The following is a 19,940-nucleotide window of genomic DNA, read 5'->3' as shown; positions in this document are numbered from 1 at the left end:
GAGAGCTTTGTTGTTCCTTTCTAGTGTCAGCCCTATAAAGCAATTAAGATAGAGTCGCAACTTAATGAGTAGTATGTAAACATAGATCCGAGGACAGTAGCCAGGTGGCAGAGCAGTGGAGCCGGCCCGCCATCTTGGATTGTGATGTCACGGTGGTCATCTAGTATGACCTTGAATTTGACCTTGGCCGCAATCTTGGCTTCCACCATCTTGAAATTGCGCGCCACGCTCCCCGAATGTATAATTTTTTGTTATGCCCACCATGGACATGTATGATGTCATCGTTGCAATTTTCGTTACGGCTACCATATTGATCTTAATGTCACAATCATGGGCGCAAATCTGTAGGATTTCCAGGGGGGGCCCGTGAATTCTGTGGTTTAATTATTTTGCGCTAGAGGTCAACCGAAACAAGTCTTCTAGATGATAAGCTCGTATGTTATACACTTTATTCTTACGTAAGTGATATTAACAATAAAGCGGAGCAACATATGTTTTAGTAATTATTAATTAATGACTATAAGAAGTGATCTCTCAAACATGTTTAAATAATTTCCTAACCTAAATACATAAAATATTCATGAAAAAATCTATAAAAATAATATACGTGAATATAATGCAAATAGATAACACCCCACCCATACATTACCATTTTCCAAAAGTGTTTATTCTAATTTCAGATCTTGAAGCAAAATGTCAGCTTCACCGTAGAGACCGATTAAGTTGCTAAGAAAATCAGTAAAAATTTAATATTAGGGTAACAGATCTTATTAAAATCATCTCAATCTGACGAATTTTGAGATGTAAAGAGTGGGGTTACATTTTAAGGCTTCCGTACCCAAAGGGTAAAACGGGACCCTATTACTAAGACTCCGCTGTCCGTCCGTCTGTCTCTCTGTCTGTCCGTCTGCCACCAGGCTGTATCTCATGAACCGTGATAGTTAGACACAACAAATACTAAAAGCATAGTAAAATAAATATTTAAGGGTGCTCCCATACAACCAACGTGATTTTTTTGTTCGTTTTTGCTCGATATTGAAAACGGCAACATGTAGATGCTTGAAATATTCACAGAATATTTAGTTATGTATTCACTTTAAAAATAAATGATTAAAATAATATAAAACAAATATTTAAGGGGGGCTCCCATACAACAAACGTGAAAACAGAATAAAATTTCACAAATAATGTATTTCTGTTGCCGCTATAACAAGAAATACTAAAACAGAATAAAATAAATATTTAAGTGGGGCTCCCATACAACAAACATGATTTTTTTTTTGCCGTTTTTATAGATAATGGTACGGAACCCTTCGTGCGCGAGTTCGACTCGCACTGTGTCGGTTTTTTTTTATGCCACATCACATAATTACTGCGATTAAAATGCTGTTCGTGAAATTTTTTGTTCACAGTTTTTGATGCGCCCTAAAAATTCAAAGCGCCAAAGCTAATAAACAGATCAACATCAAATGAACGATCGAATCATATTAAAACCATTAAAAACTATTTTATTTAGTAAAGGCATCAACCAGGTAAAAAAGAAAAAAATAACTTAATGACACAAATGAAACATCTCGGAGATAGAACAATGAAATTTATTCTACAGCTAATTGAACCACATACATTTATCGGCTTATATTTAGTATAATCAGTATTTTGGCAGTGAATTATTTAATTAAAATATGCCGCTTGATTAGGTATTAAAGAGACGCGTTTGCTTCCTTATTAACTTAAATACGAATGTGTAACGTTTAAATACTTCTTTCTCTTTCTTACTTCTGTTTACTCGTGCAGTGTTGCAGTTATCAAATAACAAATGTTATAAAGTGATTATCGGCCATGAATTGTGAAAATTATCGTTTGAGAATAAAAGGGGAGTGATTTTAAATTCCATATTGACGAGGGAAAAAAAAATTTCCCTGTATATTCACATGTAATGTACAGAGCAGCTAGCCTTACAGAATGGAGATGAGCTAAAAAAATTCCAGAAAATGGTATATAAGTTAAAGTTCGTAAATAAACTAAATTCTGCTATAATTACTGTTAAAGTATTAAGTTGTTTATTTACTGGAAAAAATAACGTTACATAATCACTTAAATAAAATATATTACCTAACTAATAGTCACTACTTATAAAACAATCAAGCTTACCAGGTGAGAATCAGATTCTGTTTTCCGTTTCTTCCGCGTCACGAACTTATCCATGTTGATGTTTGCCAAGAAAGCAGAAGACTGGCGCACACGAGAGCAAAACCACTTTAAAAACAGACTACCTGAAACCTATAATACTGTCATTTCCGAGGACAAGGTAGTGTGGGTAACAATGGGGAGGAAATGCTAACGGAACCCTACCCTAGCTTCGTCCTTTGGAATGAACGGTTTCTAGGAATTAAGGGTTTCAAAGTTCTCACTGGAAAACTCCATACCATGGCTTTCGCAGAAGGGGTAAGGAAAAATAACTACGGAACTCGAAGGTAGGAATGTAAAGCATGTCAAAGTGTCTGTCGTCGTTGTAAATAATAATCTGATATATATATGTTGTGTACACCATTAACTTTAAAATCACGAAGTGGGCCCCCCCAAGGAGGGGCCCATTAATTCCAGGGGGGGCCCGGGCCCCCCTGGCCCCCCCGGGATCTACGCCCATGGTCACAATCACTTTTTTAGAATCTGACGACACAGCCGTCATCTTGTCGTCTGCTTGGAGCCGTGATCTTGGATGTTGTCACAATCACCATTTTTGTATTTTTCTGTTCTGCTGGAGACAGCTGTTGTGGATACCTTATTTTTCCTTCTGCTGTTGTTCCTAGAGAGCGCCAGCATTGCTCTGTCTCTTGTATGTATCGTTGATGTTCCATGACCTGCCAATGTTATTATGGTCCTTATTGACATATTTAATTTAATTTTTTATAAATAAAATAATTTGGATTCACAGTGATTGAAACCATCACAGCTTGGACCTCTAAGTTAAAAAACATACGCCTTTGAACGGACGGCCATTAAGTAATTTACCAGACCGAAAATTAAATAAGATATATAAAAAAATAACACACATTCGGACCCGTAACTTTTCTTGAATTCGAAGGACTAATAACATCACTTGCTAGAGGACATTGTCGCCATTTTCATTTTCAATACATGTTGCCAGGACCACTAATTAACACACATCGTTTGCAAGTGAGCGCTGGCGCTACATGTTTTCAGTAATCAATACCAGGAGCGCTAGTGTTACATTGTAGGCTACACACAACACCTGCCAGAAAGCACTGTCACCACATTAATTTTATTTTTACCTGCTGGAGTGCAAAAATCATTGATTGCCTGGACGCCTACCATATTGTTGGTCGTCTTAGCTGACATTTTTAAAATCAATAATTTTAATGAAGAAATGTGGAAAAATACACAAAAATTCATCAAAATATCGCCTAGTAAAATAATATTTTTTTTGATGTCCATCCCTGGTTCTATCCTTGATAAAAACGTAAATGATAATTAAAAAAACAAAACAAGAAAAGTGTCTGGTTCGATAAATAAAAATTAAATAACCATTAAATTATATAAATATACAATTTCTACAAAAAAATAACGTTTCTCGATGTCTACAGTCTTCTTAGCATACTAAGCAAGTCCTTTGCATACCTAGGAATGTAATTTCATGGTATCTCCATATGACAGTTGATTACCACATACAACACACAGTACAGAGTTCTCAGTTTCGTTGAGAGGATAGTGATATATTTCATGATGACTCGAACTGAACAGGTGCACAAACGTCTTGCCACAGAAGATTCATTTTGGTCCCGATGAATGAGCAACCAGTCCATGAAAATAACTGATATGTCTTTTTAATATTCCATAGCATATAAACGGGGTACAACACCTGTTGCACTAATATTTAATGTTTTCCAAGTCATTATTACAATGATCTACTATAATACTATGTAAACACGAATTTTTAAGTTTGAAATGGTGTCACAGAACGTACATTTGTATGATGGAACACTGACAGTTGCTTCATCCAAAATATATGTCACTGGCACTGTTGACAACCATTGTCCTGCTACTGAAGAAACTGCAGACATTAAAATATGCTTCTCCGATCGTACAGTAGGTACAACTGTTGATACAATTGCAAACAGGATCTGTGCCGTCGCAGTTGTCGTAGCCATCGAAATCACTGGAGGTGTCAGCAACATTGCTACCGAGATCTGCACTGTTTATGATTCAACTTACATCGAGGATGTCGTTGAAGATAGTAAAGACAGAAATAATAAATGACTTCCTCATTAGCGTTTACATAACATTACTGTATTCCATTCTCTTCATAGTCATCTTCTCATTGGTGTGATCCTTAATTATTCTTCTTTACCATTATCATAATTGTATATTTTACCCTCATCCGTGTCCTTAACTACTTTTCAATATTAATTCTTCTCCGCTTCACCCTCATTCTCATAATTATAATTAATTTACATAATGGTACTATCATCCTGCTCTTTATCTTCCGTCAAGTGGCCTCCACCTATTTGTTGTCATAATCGTCTTTCACGTCATTATCAGCCCTATCGTCGTCGTAATAATCCTTTTCCTCGATGAGGACTTTTTCTTCCACATAATTGTATATCTCTTCCACAAATTCGTAATTCTTATCATTATTAGCTTCCGTCAACAACATCTTCATCACTATTATCATTCGTCTAGTCACCATCCTCCCTTTACACTGTCCTCCCAAAACTCAATCGCCTCAATCATTATTCCATCGTCCCTAGAATCATTGTCATCTTTGTCATTATATTCATCAATCTTATTTTTAATCATTATTCTGCCCTTTGCCACCACGCTCAATCGCAAAGTAATTTCGGCTTAACGTCTCTGCCACATTTGATCTCAGATATGGCATGGCAAGATTAGTTTAATCCCACACTGTATTACTTAATGTACAATTTTTCAAACCTCTCAATTTTAAAAAAATCTAAAGAGAGTACATGTTACCATGGGCATAACTGTGAACATGTTGATGCATGTTGCATAAATTCCAAGGTTTTCAATTAATTCTATGAGAGGAAACTCATGCATATAAAAATCTCGTAACTCAAAGGGAATTTCTGGTAAAAACCAGTGTTAGGCCCGCCTATAATCAAATAAGCATCGCTGTGGTAACTACAAAAAACATTGCTATCGACATTAATGATAGAAATATTTAATAGATACACTACAAACAAAATATCTTAAGGACTAATATTACTAATGGTCTTCGTAAAATAACTAAATTATATAGCTAGTACTCACTACACAATATCTTCTCGCAAGTGGAATGCTGATCTTGAAGCTCTTTCTCTTCTTTGACTTTGGCAGCGGAAGTTCCAGAGCCAGTTCCAGAGGATGGAATACTTCCGCCAGATGTATTAGTTGTTTCTGAGGAGAAATCTCCTGGAATCTCCATGGGTTTATCTGCAGTAACAATGTACAAATTTAACATTTACTGTAGTGCAGTTTTATGAACATACAATGCAAATAAAAAATTAACAAATTAAGTAACAGTAGTATATATTGGGAGCTCCCGGCATAGGTTCCGGATTGAGGTGCGAGGTGCCGACCGACCACTGACATCATGGTTACCTCTGGTGTCAGAGTTTTTATCATGGATGACCTTGACCTTGACCTTGATGGCTATCTTGGTTAGTGCTGCCATTTTGTTTTTCTTCCTTTTTGTTTTCTAGAACTTTTCGCCATCTTGAAATCGAATGCCCCATTCGCTAGCATGCATTTTACGTTACGGACACCATATTGTAAATCTGTAATTATTATCCGATTTAAGTAAAAAAATTAAATGCATAAAGTAATTTAATGAAATTAATTCTAATTTAAAAACAACCACAATTTTGAAAGTTTTCTGCCAGCTGCAAAATTGATAAAAAATAAATTAAATTTTAACATAAAAGTGCATTTACATCATGGACTTCGGATTCTTCAGTTCGAACCTGAGGAGGGCAATCGATTAAAAATTGCGACAGATCCTACCTACACGGAAGCCATCGACATACTGACCCCGCACACTAATGCCAAGGCAGATATTACATCAGCTAGTATGAAGTCATGACCACCGTATTGATGTCATCTGCTATAGTGTCATCTTGAACACATGTTTTTTACATCTATTAGAGTGCACTGCTGCCATATAAGTTTAATATTTGCCCACTATAGTGCAGGAATAATTTATTTCCAGGACACCTGACTTTTTGAAATGTGACTACTATCTTGGAAATCTGATATTTTTATGCTAGAGATTGGTAAAACAAACATAAAAAATCACTTATGAACTTTTTGATTCTATAGTCTTTGTTCGATCGAAAAAAAAATATTTATTTAAAATTACCAAAAAAATACCGGTCCGAAAAATAAAAACACCACAATTTTTACAAATAAATAATTAATTTCATAATTTCTACAAGTACAAAAAAACAAACAAATTACAAATGTTTCTCGATTTTGAATTTGATACCCACGAATTAAAGTAGGGGGGAAGCCGCACCACTTGACGTAGGATCGTCTATTTCTTCGTTTGAAAATATTGTCCACCAAATTCATCTCTTCGATATAGAAGCCACCACACTTCGAGGAAGTAGGTCCTAGGATACGATTCGCGAACATGTGTTACACGGAAAAGTTCGGGACTCCAATTCGCAGTAAATCTTTCTCAAAGATGCCTTTCTGCTTGAAGATCCGCACAATTTCATCGATGTTAGCTTTATGATTTCGTGGATCTACTTCTTCTTCGTGTTGGAAAAACTGACTCAAATAATGAAGTCAGGTTCCCTCAGTTTTTCGAGTATGGAGACTATTTCGTTGATGTGCGAATAATTCCTGAACCAAACAAAGCAAGTTAAAGTCTTAACATGCCAACTAAATCGTTTGGGTCGTCACAATACACATAGTCAAAGTTCAGACCACTTTTAGCTTTTTTAAACCTTTGCCATGTACTGTTACTTCACAGAAGATATTGATGAGAATGTCGATTTATTCATGATTTTCGTCTTTATATATATTAATTTCTAAATCTTTATCACGAAAATGTGCATGAGTTAGTTCTAGAAGTTTCTTGTACTCTTGCAAATCTTCGTGAGAATAGTATTTATGTTTCCAGCGAAACAATAATTTGTACAGACCTGGAGTCCCGTGTGTTTTGTACACTTCTACACAAATTATATTTTCTGGCAAAAAGGCTATTTTTTAGTACCGAGGAACCACCCATTATATTTTCTGTACAATCCATAGGTAGTGTCAAAACTCCGACTTGTGAAAGATTTCAAGTATGACCGGACCATTGCATTAAATTGATGTCCACATTTCCGTAATTTTTCCGTGTGCATAGGGTCTGTAATAGTAAAGTGCTCTTCCTTTGGAGCTGTATCATATTTCCCTTTTTCTCAGTAGGCATTTCGTCATCAACATCTAACTTCATGTTGATGGATGGTTCTCCCTTATTTATAAGTTAGTCGAGACAATTAGTAATTGGTTTAAATATCTCTTTACTTTTCATGTCACGTTCAAGTCTGGCTCTTCTAGCAAGTAGATATTTTTCACGAACAGACTGTATAGCAGGATGAAGGTCACTGGTAAGTCCGACATTGTTCTGACTGATAACATATTTTTAAGAATTCACTTTATACTTATTATTCGTCCGCATTAAGTACTCTTTTGTGGTAAGCAGAAATTTTTTATGCTGCCAAGTGAGTTAATAATGCATACAGGTTACATTGAAGAGCCCTTAAATCTTCATGTCTTTATGCATTCAATACTTCGATCATGTCACGAATATGAGAATCAGAGGCTTCCACGTGCTGGTCGATGGATAGCAAGTACTCTAGTAATTCGTTTTTCACACTTTTCGACTTTTTGAGCAAGTAGTGAAAATATTTCCGGATATCGGCGTCATGAAGCTCGAGAACATGATTTTGTCACGACTGATACTACCAGATTTCAAAATGATATCACTCTTGTTAGACGATAAACTGAAGCAAAATTTAACATCCAAACACTTATTTTTGTGTCTTATAATACCGGCTTTAATGCCTCTGATCTCCATTACGTATATGTTTGATATTTTGTCAATAATTAAAGTTTTTAAAAATAAATTGAACGTTTTAGGTTTAAACTTGAACTTCGGACGAAGTGTTGTAAATGCATGTTATATTTTAAAGATAACGTCACCAGGAAGATATGATCTATAGCGTGCCGGCCACCTCCCCTTCTAACTTGATCCTTCCCAACAAAACCCACTGTAGTGCTGTGATGTCCTGTGCTCCACCCCTCTTACGCTTGGCGCATGGGCTGTGGCAACGGCATAAGGCTTACATGCGGACGGCGGCGAGGCCTCCGCCTTCTTTCGGGTTTTTGTTTTGAGTAATGCGTTTGTAGTTATAGGTCACTTGCATTGACCTCTGCGACGGGAGTCTCACGCTTGCATGGCCGAATTCTATTTAAAGTTTTTATCTTGTTAATATTTACTATGGGTCTTCCTATGTTTGTGTTGCACGATGGGTGCAGAAAAATAACGTCATTTAACTCCATATGCTTTAGCCTTATTTTTATTCTATTTGGATATCCATCATCTGAATTTAAATCTATAAATAGTGTGTTTTGAATAATTAATGGAATATTTGTTCAGTGAAGTCGACGAACGACCACGAGGCATTGCAGGGAGTTTGTGCTTCCCGGACGACAGATATTCGGTGTTTAACTTTTTTTTTTGCATGTAATTACTTGCTGCCATTATTTTATTCTTTTCCTTGTACGGTTATGCAGGCTTTCTTGTGTGCGCTGACTTTAAGATTCTTATGTGCTACCATGTTTCAAAGCAAACACGTCATGCTTTTCGTAACGCATAACCCTGGAGTAGTACAGGATTTCATTTTTTTTTTATGTTTCTCTACTTGAGGTTTAACTTTTTACGTGCCGAGGTAAGATTAACGTAATGGACGATATATAACACATCCGTGCGTCGTAATTGTGAATTGTTGAAAATATGTTTTAATATATTTAGATACGAAAGATTCATATATTTAGTGTGTCATAATTTGTAACAGGCACAAAGTAAATACACGTGTTTTGAACTTCGCACTGTTTTGTAATTGCGCTGATTAATTGCATATGGCAGTTTTGTATTGGCCTATTTTTGCCCTTCCAATTTAAATATAATTGCCTGTAATATTTTCCTTAGCAATTTAACTGTTAATACAACATTAAAACATGTTGTGTATATGTTTACGAATAAACATGACCAAAACGTTTCTAACAAGTTTTTCTTATCCCAGTTATTTGTAAATTATTTTATAACGCACACTAACAGATGCTCTGCACTACTAGGTAACAGTACTCGGTCCTTGTCTCGACGCTCGACGCACTAATGTAGTCTGTGGGGACTCGTGTTGTCCCAGCACGTTACAATTATTTAAATAATTTTTATATTTTTTGATAATATTTTTTCTATGGGTTGGGCCGTGGTGAGGGAAGGGTGTGATCGTGGTATCAAATATTACTCTGAGTATAATCAGTTGATGTACTGTATGTCAAGGTGAAGACCATTTTAAATGGCGGCCGTAATGTCACAATCCAAGATGGCGAACATGACAATCTAACTAACACATTAGCGCGCCAGCTCTCGGAGCCCCGGTTTTCTGGATACTTCTAGATACTGTTGATAAATACAGATCACTACATTATATATAAATATATAGATTATACTTACCATGGATCTTCATGTCTTCAACATCCTCGAACGTCATTGTTTTCATGGGTTGTGTTATCTCGGGAATATTCTGACGGTATGGATCAAGTTCCCACTTTATCCCAACAATGGCCCCGGGTGAATCTTCTCTATCTAAAAAAATATACAATACCAATTATCATAACTTAATTTTCTACAATTTTTATATCACAATACTTACAATTGAAACAATGGTGTACTTTTAAAGAAAACTATGATAAACTAAAATAATACCTAGAATCACTGAAAATCATTCAAGTTTCTAATTATATATAGATAAGTATTTTATTTATTTGGTATATAATAAACAAAATCTTACAATTAATCATGAAAAAAAATATTTAGAAGCAATTTCAGAATGTACAATGTATGTGTGTATATATATATATATATATATATATATATATATATATATATATAGAAATATAAATGTATATGTATAGCATTATACCACAAGGCAACTTAAAACCACAAGATTAAAATTAGAAATATTCCCCTCTGTTTTCAACAGCCTAAGACGCGCTGTTTCTGCATACGATGCATGCAAAAGTTTCAGCGATAAAGACAGAACGCCTTTAAGAAGGCAGATATTCGGCTGACTTTTCCCGGTAGCTACAACTAGAGCACACACGGCAGCTGGTGTTTGCTGTTCTCACGTGTGATCTGCAACTCGGGAGCGTCTAGAGTTTCCTTGGAGGAACCAGCCGACAAGCAGCAAGCCAACATTACCTGACAACTCGCCATGTGTACCAACAATGATACCGAAATCGTGTACATCAAATAAACGATGTTCAAGAGTTAAAAAATAATAATTCAGACACTGATATCTTAGTGTAAGGAATGTGTGAAAAAGCAAACATAATAGCCCAAATTTCTGTGATATAAAAAAAACATCAAATATTATATATCCAACCTGATGAAAAAAATTAATGGTGCAAATGATTACTGATTTTAAATACACAAAGTAGGTATAAAATACGTTTTATTTCCATTAATTTATATTATTATTTTTTTATAAGTTTACATAGGAAAAATACAAAGTATGATAAGAAAAACTATATTCCACTTAAAAAAATTAATGAAATTTATTTTTTGTTCATATTTATGGAATGATTTCACAAAGAAACAATTTGTTTTCCAAAATATTTTTTAAACAATAAGAATGGGTAGGTACTAAGGCCTAGTATCACATGTCATTAATTTGTATGGTTTTTTGTATTTTTGAAAGAACTATTTAAAAAAATATATGTTCATACCTCACTTCCAATTTAAAGTTCTTCCACAAATATTTTCAACTGATATTTACGTAGTATAATATCTTGGGTGTAACAGGGTGCACAAGTGATGATAAATTGTAGACTTGCGCGCTTTTTTACACCCATGATATTACACTGAGTATCTGTTTAAATTCTTGTAGCAGAAAAAACAAATACAAGAGAGGTTTAAAGTTAATTTTTAAAAAAATACCTATTGATAAAATAATGACTAACAAGTTAACATGGCGTGCAAGACCTAACCTCGCACAATGAAGTAACTAAGCTTTCTATGTAGTAAAGCTAAGTTATAATTTATGTATTTACTAGCTGCCCGACCCGGCTTCGCACGGCTATACTAATAGAAAAAAATTAAACCACATCTCCCATTTACAGTAATGGTAAATAAAAAAAATTCAGTGAAAATTTATTACAATGCTGTATAATGTACCGGAGAGAAAATGAATAGCACCGATGGTTTCCCGACTCGTGCACGCAACGAACAACTGATGTACCCGTACTTCGCTACGGCAGTCTACAGGCAGATCACTCTTGCGCCGCTCATTATACATGCCCCTCCTTGTGGGTAGTGTCAGTTGGGGTAATTATGAACACGGGGTAATTGTGAACAAGCGCTACTATCGCTCATGTGACAGCACCTGATACTAAAAGGAAGTTTAAATCAAATGTTTACACTCCTGTTTACTGAATTATAACATTCCCGCCATTTGTTCTTTGAGGTTAGCTTCATGGCTTGTGTATTTCAAATATCTTACAATTTAAAGTGATAAACAGTTTTTTAGTGTATGTGATTATCCTGTGTTTCCATCATATTAAAACAAGGTAAGTCTTTGTTTTAGTAAATATTTGACAATATATGTTTACTTTAACAGAATATCAATAATATTTTGCAACAACACATTTTCAAGGACCTGCAGAACCATGTTCATAATTACCCCACACTTTTCATCATACGGGGTAATTATGAACAGTTTGTTTTTGTGTTTTGTTGCATAGTAGGTCACATATTTAGACATTACTGCTTGCAAAATTTCAATTTTGTGCATTACCTATTAATTTATAGAGATTTTAACTCTAATAAACATGGTAGCATCATAAACATAACCTCACATTACATAACATAGAATACGTAATAAGCAAAATGTAGTACCAGAAGATCTTTTTGATCCATGAAACCTGTCCCGATACAAACAACAGAAAGCAAATTTTGAACACCACACTGAACCACAAGCACAGAATGAGAATAGGGACAAAGTTGCAGCTAAATATTTATATTTTCCAGGAGAAATAATACCTTCAGCCGATTGTGAAATGTTTGCTTTGGACTTAAGTTTTAAACGATCAGGCGTAGATGCTAGTGAAGACACATCTGGATGCATTCCCCCGAACCAAGTGCCAACTGACATAGTGGATATTTTCTCCCGAAGCATCGCCACAAGTACAGTTACTTCATCAAGCCCTGTGAAAAAGTTACCCACAACTCGCTTGAAACAACACACCTATGGGGAGGTCCTCTCTAATGATGATGTCTTGCAACGCCTCAAAGATGCTGAAGAAAAGAAAAAGAAGCCTCAAAAGCGACAGAGGAAATAAGAAGATAGATAGAGAAGTGGAAAATCCGAAAAAGGTCAGGCAAACATGAAGGCAGTGAAAGTGAAGGAAACGATCTGCCTGATGAACTTTTGGATGACAACTGCGCTACAGAGGACTTCTGTCATGAAACGGAGGCTGAGGAAGTTGAGGAAATCATTTACTTAGAGCCATCAGTTAATGATATTTCTCAATCCACGTTTGTTTTTGTTGACATTGTAGGAGGAACAAGAAATAAAACACACTTTGTGTATGTTTGTCAAGTAGATGAAGTCTTAGATGAAGAGCTTGCAGTTACTGGGATGAAGAGACAAAATTGAATTAATTTTAGTGGAGAATGACAAATTCGCCATCACTAAAAGCCCGGTGAAAGCTATTCTGCCGTGTCAAACATACAAAGAAGCAGGAAGAAAATCTGTGAACAAGTTTAGTAGCAGTGTTAATGTGAAATAGAGGTAAAAATTAGAAACATTTTGATTCATTCTGCATATTTTCAGTAATTTGCTCCTTGATTTTAATGAAATATGTTAATGAAATAAACATCCACTTTTGTCCCATTGACACGTTGTTATGGTTGTTGTAGTAGAATATAATAATTTCCTGATAAAAAAGGCTCAAAAAAGAAATCTTTGGATCATTGTGAAGTTCGTATTGAGGTAAATATGAACAACGTAATTATCTTCTTAAATGATGTCTGCAACTTATCCCTGCCAAATGTTTTTGTGTGAACTTTATGATTTTTATAGTCTACCATCCGTACACAGAGATGTTCATAATTACCCCATAGTCTCCGGGGTAATTATGAACATCTGGGGTAATTATGAACAAGCATTTTAGTTACTTTATAATTAATCCACAGCACCAATAACCAATTTTTATTGGAGTATTGGAGTAAAACAATAGTTTTATGGAGGTTCTAAAAAGTTTTACATGGTTTATATGGTCCTAAAAGCCATCAGTAATTGAAACTAGTAAAATTTGTTCACAATTACCCCAACTGACCCTACGCTACTGCCGCGCGATGCCCGTTGCCATGGAGACGCAGAAGGCATGAACAATGCAAAATCCTGTTCTCATGCAGACAAAGTACCCACTGTTGCCTGGTTTTAACCACCCATGGGATTTTATTTTCGGAAAATGTCATCCTGCGTAACATAAGGAATATTAATGTGAAGTTACAAGTCTGTAAAATATATATACTTGAAAAAAAGGGGCAATTTTAGATATTTAAAGTACCCGCAAAATTTCAACGGTGATGAGGACTGCACTAACAATGAAACAGTCGTTGCCATAGAGACGAATGAAGCATCAACAAAGCAACAGCCGTTGCCATGGTGATTTCCTACCAATAACTGGAAATTTTGATATATTACGCCCCCGAAACTCCCCTTGGGATCGGATTTCCGCAGAATCCGTTCTTAGTGAGCGTCTACATCACAAAATGAGTAACTATGCTAAATTTCAAGTCAATCGGGTGTATAGTTTTAGATATCTCGTGATGAGTGAGTCAGTGAGTGGTATTTCGCTTAATAAACTTCTAGCGCCTGCGGCATTGTCAACACACACTTCGTACGTGTACTGCATGTTGTATCTAACCCCCTTCAACGCATTTGATTCTAAATTGTACTTTTAGTAAGGATCCCTAATCTTATTGATAATATAATATAGCCTATAGCCTTCCTCGATAAATGTACTATCCAACACTGAAATAATTTTTCAAATCGGACCAGTGGTTCCTGAGATTAGCGCGTTCAAACAAATAACAAACAAACAAATTCTTCAGCTTTATAATATTAGTATAGATTGATATCAATTATTCATGTGGAAGTCGCTTTTTCTTTCCAAGGGGTGTTTTTTATGAAAGTATATTTACATGAAAATCACGTTTAATTAGACACAATTTTACAAACACAAAAAATCCTTCAATCTTTCTAGATAACAAAACCTCTGATAAAAGTCGCCAAGGTATCAAGATGGAAGGATTAGCAAAAATCACTACGACTTCGTGTCTTAGGTCATCGTACCAACCCCATGTCAAAAAATATTGGATACAAAACCATCAAATATATGTATCAAAAAAAGCTTTAAAAATATGTAGTTGTATTCAGATTCGTTTCGGGCTTATTTAATATTTTCAAAACAAATACAATGCGAATTTTTGCCATAAAAATATACAGTACCTATAAGTGTTTTACCCCAATCTTAAATTAAAATTAATGAACACAATTAAAAAAAATTATTTAGGGAAACTTAAATCCAAAAGCTTTATAACAATTAAATATTATAATATACAAAATAACAAATACTAGTTTAACAAATAAAAATATTTTCCCTCGAATACAAAACATGCCTTTAAACCGCACGGGTTAGTGCATCATTTCGAGATTAGAAATACCATAGATACTTGCTTCAGCTGAGAGCTTCGTTGTTCCTTTCTAGTTAAAGCCCCATAAAGCAATTAACCTAGAGTCGCAACTTAATGAGTACTATGTAAATATAGATCCGAGGACAGAAGCCAGGTGACGGAGCCGTGAAGCCGGCACGCCATCATGGATTATAAAGTCACGGCGGTCATCTTGGATGACCTTGAACTTTCCTTGGCCGCCATCTTGGCTTCCACCATATTGAAATTGCGCGCCTTACTCCCCGAATATAGCATTTTTCGTTACGCCCACCATGGAAATGTATGATGTCAGCGTTGCATTTTTCGTTACGACTGCCATATTGATCTTGATGTCACAATCACTTGTTCAGATTATGACGACACAGACACCACCCTGTCGTCTGCTGGAGGTCGTGATCTGAGATGATGTCACGACAGCCATTCAAGTATTTTTCTCTTCTGCTCGAGACCGCTGCTGTTGATCCTAGAGAGCACCAGTATCGCTCTAACTAATACATGTAACGTAAATGATCTATGACCTGATATTATGGTCCTTATCGACGTACTTAATTTTTTTTACAATCTACACTTAATGTACTGTGATTCGAACCATCACAGCTTGGACCTCTAAGTTGAAAAAACATACGCATTTAAACACACGGCCATTTAGTCATTTACCAAACCGAAAATTAAATAAGGTATATAAAAATATAACAAACATTTTCACTTCTAATTTTTATTTAATATGAACGAATAAATGCATTAGGTACCTGCTAGAGGACATTGTCGACATATTTATTTTCAATACTTACTACCAGGACCACTAGTTAACAAACATCGCTGCTAGAGGGCGCTGCCATTTTCTTGTTTTCAGTAATCAATACCAGGAGCACTAGTATAACAATGTACACACAACATCCGCCAGAGATCCCTGTCACCATACTAGGTTTATTTTTACCTACTAGAGTGAAAAAATCATTTATTTCTAGGACGCCTACCATCTTGTCGGTCGTCTTAGCTGCCATCTTGAAAATCCTTAATTTTTTATGTAGAAATTTGGAAAAATACTCAAAAATTCAACAAAATATCGTTAATTGAAATAATGTTTTTACATTTGATATCCGTACCTGGTTCAATAATTTATAAATACAAATAAGGTAATTATTTAAAAAAATACAATAAAAGTGTCTGGTTTGAGAAATAAAACTACAAAAATACTAATAAAATAATTATAACATAATTTCTACAAAACAAAAAAAATTTACTAATGTTTCAAGATTTCTACAGTCATCTTAGCATGCTAGGCAAGTCCTTTGCAAACATGGGAATGTAATTTAATCGTATCTCCATATGACAGTTGATTACCAAATACAGCACACAGTACAGAGTTCTCAGTTTCATTGACGTGACAGTAATATATTTCATGATGCCTCGCACGAAAATGTGCACAAACATCTTGACACAGAAGATTCACTTTGATCCCGATGAATGAGCAACCATTCCATTAAAATACCTGATATGTCTTTTTATTATTCCATAGAATATAAACGGGGTACAACACCTTATGCACTGATATTTAATGCTTTCCAATTCATTATTACAATGGTATTATGTAAACGCGAATTTTCAAGTTTGAAATTGTGTCACAGTAAGTACATTTGTGTGATGGAACACCGACAGTTGCTTCATCAGAAATCTATGTCACTGCCACTTTTGACAACTATTGTCCTGCTACTGAAGAAACTGCAGACATTAAAATCTCCTGCTCTGATGGTACTGTAGGTACATCTTTTGATGCAATTGCAAACAGGATTTCTGCCGTCGCAGTTGACGTCGCTATCGAAATCAATGGAGGTGTCAGCAACGTTGCCTCCGAGGTCTGCACTGTTTATGATACATCTTGCACAGAGGATGTCGTTGAAGGTAATGAAGACTGAAATAATATATTTTTCCTTATTAGCAATTACATAACTAATGAATTCCATTCTCTTCATAGTCATTTTCTCATTATAATATCCTAAATTTCTCATTTTTCTCATTACCATGATTGTATATATTACCTCTATCCCAGTCCTTATCTTCTTTTCAACATTAATTCTTCTCCTCTTCACCCCCATTCTCATAATTATAATTAATTTACATAATGGTACTATCATCCTGCTCTTCATCTTCCTCCAAGTGGCCTCCACGTATTTGTTGTCATTATCGTCTTTCTCATCATTTAGACCCTATTGTCGTCGTAATAATCCTTTTCCTCCACATCATTGTATTCTTCCACATCATTGTATTTCTCTTCCACAAATTTGAAATTCTCGTCATTGTTTTAGCTTCCGTCAACAATATCTTCAACACTAGATATTATTATTTCTCTAGTCACCATCCACACTTCAGTGTCCTCACAAAACTCAATCGCCTCAATCATTATTTTATCGTCCCTAGTATCATTGTCATCTTTGTCATTATACACATCAATCTTCCTTTTACTGATTATTATGCCCTTTGCCACCACGCTCACTCGCAAAGTAATTACGACTTAACATCTCTGCCACATTTGATATCAGATATGACATGGCATGATGAGATAAAAACAGTTTACTGACGAAAAACTAGGTAGAGGTAACATGAGTACACCGAGGAAACACATTGACTCACTGCAACTTTCGCTACATTTCCTACTCAGGGCCGCCGAGAAAAATTAAGACTGGGTGGAGAAAGGGATTTTTTAACCTCCTCCCCACTAATAAATGTATAACTTTCCAACCTCTCAAGTTAAAAAAATCTTTGACAGTATATGTCACCATGGCCATTATTGTGAACATGATGTATGCATGTTGCATAACTTGCAAGGTTTTCAATTAATTCTACTAGAGCAAACTCATGCATATAAAAATCTCAGTACTCAAAGAGAATTTCTGGTAGCCGGCCCTCTTACCCTTTTATCGGTTACCCTGTTCCCACTTCCGAAAATCAGTGCTAGGCCTGCCTAGAATCAAATATGCTTCGCTGTGGTTACTACAAACAACATTGTTATCGACATTAATGAAAGAAATAATGAATAGAGACACTACAAATAAATTATCTTATGGGCTAATATTTCTAATGGTCTTCGTAAAATAACTAAAAAAATATAAATAGTATTCACTACACAATATCTCCTCGCAAGTGGAATGTTGATCTTGAAGATTTTTTTTTTCTTTGCCTTTGGCAGATGAATATCCAAAGCCAGTTCCAGATGATGGAGTACTTCCGCCAGATGTATTAGTTTTTTCTGAGGTAAAATCTCCTGGAATCTTCACGGGATTGCCTGCAGTAACAATGTACAAATTTAACATTTACTCTAGTGCGGTTTCATGAACTGACATTTGCCAATAAATAAAATTATCATAGTAAGTAACAGTAGTATATTTTGGGAGCTCCCGGTACTGGGTCTGGGTCGAGGTGCGAGTTGCCGATAGACCATTGACCTCACTGTCATCTTTGAAGTCACAGCCGCCATCGTGGACGACCTTAACTTGACCCCGGCGGCTATCTTGGTTACGCAATTTTTTTCTACCATTTTATTTTCTAGAATTTTCGCGATCTGGTAATCGAATGCCCCAATCCCTAGCATTGCATTTTTCGTTACAGACACCATATTATAAATCTGCAGTTAATATCTGATTTTAATGGAAAAATTTATAGTAAAATAAAATTTATATATATATTTCATTTTAAAAATATCCACCATTTTGAAAATTGTCTGCCATCTTGAAATCCATTAATTTTATCCGATTCTAATGGAAAATATCTTAACATTTATACAAATGAATTAATTAATTTTAATATAAAAATGCACTTACATCATGGAGTTAGAATTCTTCAGTTTGAACCTGACGAGGGCAATCGATTAATAATGGCAACATTTCATTCCTGCACTGAAACCATCGACACACTGACCCCACACACTAATACCAAGGCAGATATTACATCAGATAGTAGGATGTCATGACTATCATCTTGTTGCCATATGCTGGAGACTTACATCTTGGACAGGACATGTTTTTTACATCTGTGCCATATAAGTCTAAAATTTGCCCACTAGAGTGCAGGAATCATTTATTTTCAGGAAAACTGCCTTTTTGAAATGTGACTACCATCTTGGAAATCTGTTATTTTAATGCTAGAAATTCTTAAAAAAATCATAAAAAATCATTTATTAACTTACTGATTCTATAGTCTTTGTTCGGTCCAAAAAAGGTTGATTTAATTAAAATTATAAAAAAAATTCGAGAAATAAAAACACCACAATTTTTACAAATAAATAATTAATTTCATAATTTCTACAAGAACAAAAAACAAGCAAATTACAAATGTTTCTCGATTTTGAATTTGCTACCCACAAATTAAAGTAGGGGGAAAGCCGCACCACTTGACGTAGGATCGTCTATTTCTTCGTTTGAAAATATTGTCCACCAAATTCATCTCTTCGATATAGAAGCCACCACACTTCGAGGAAGTAGGTCCTAGGATACGATTCGCGAACATGTGTTACACGGAAATGTTCGGGACTCCAGTTCACAGTAAAACCTTTCTCAAAGATGCCTTTTTGCTTGAAGGTCCGCACAATTTCATCGATGTTAGCTTTATGATTTCATGCATCTGCTTATTCTTCGTGTTGGAAAAAACTGTTCGAAGCAGGTGATCATCCTTCATGACTTTGGGTTTCATTTTCGTGGTCGAATACACCATGGAATATTCAGCCACTTGTAATTTTCGTTAGCCATGAACTGTTACCACATCTTGGTGTGTAAAGTTCTGTGAAACCTTTAAACAATGAAGGCAACATTACAAAACTAAATGTAGAGTAGTTTTTGATACCAAACTTCTTCATCAAAGCCTTGAAGGTTGCATTGAAGTAATTTTAACGAGATCCATTTGCAGGTGCGAT

The 19,940-nt window shown here is 35.3% G+C and overlaps 1 protein-coding gene across 1 annotated transcript in view; it reads right to left on the bottom strand.

Moving 5' to 3' along the window:
* Positions 1 to 19,940, bottom strand: part of LOC134528804 (uncharacterized) — a 78,263-nt gene that overhangs the window by 41,801 nt on the left and 16,522 nt on the right. Inside the window, exons 3-4 of the mRNA XM_063362466.1 lie at positions 9,749 to 9,880; positions 5,290 to 5,451 (exon numbers count right to left, since the gene is read on the bottom strand). Of these exons, the coding sequence (XP_063218536.1) occupies positions 5,290 to 5,451; positions 9,749 to 9,880 (294 nt within the window). The remainder of the gene's footprint in view (positions 1 to 5,289; positions 5,452 to 9,748; positions 9,881 to 19,940) is intronic.

This window comes from Bacillus rossius, chromosome 2 (genome assembly GCF_032445375.1).
Source record: "Bacillus rossius redtenbacheri isolate Brsri chromosome 2, Brsri_v3, whole genome shotgun sequence".
Classification (NCBI taxonomy): domain Eukaryota; kingdom Metazoa; phylum Arthropoda; class Insecta; order Phasmatodea; family Bacillidae; genus Bacillus; species Bacillus rossius.
The sequence above is the reverse complement of the archived record's forward strand: the minus strand, read 5'-3'. Positions and strand labels throughout refer to the sequence as shown.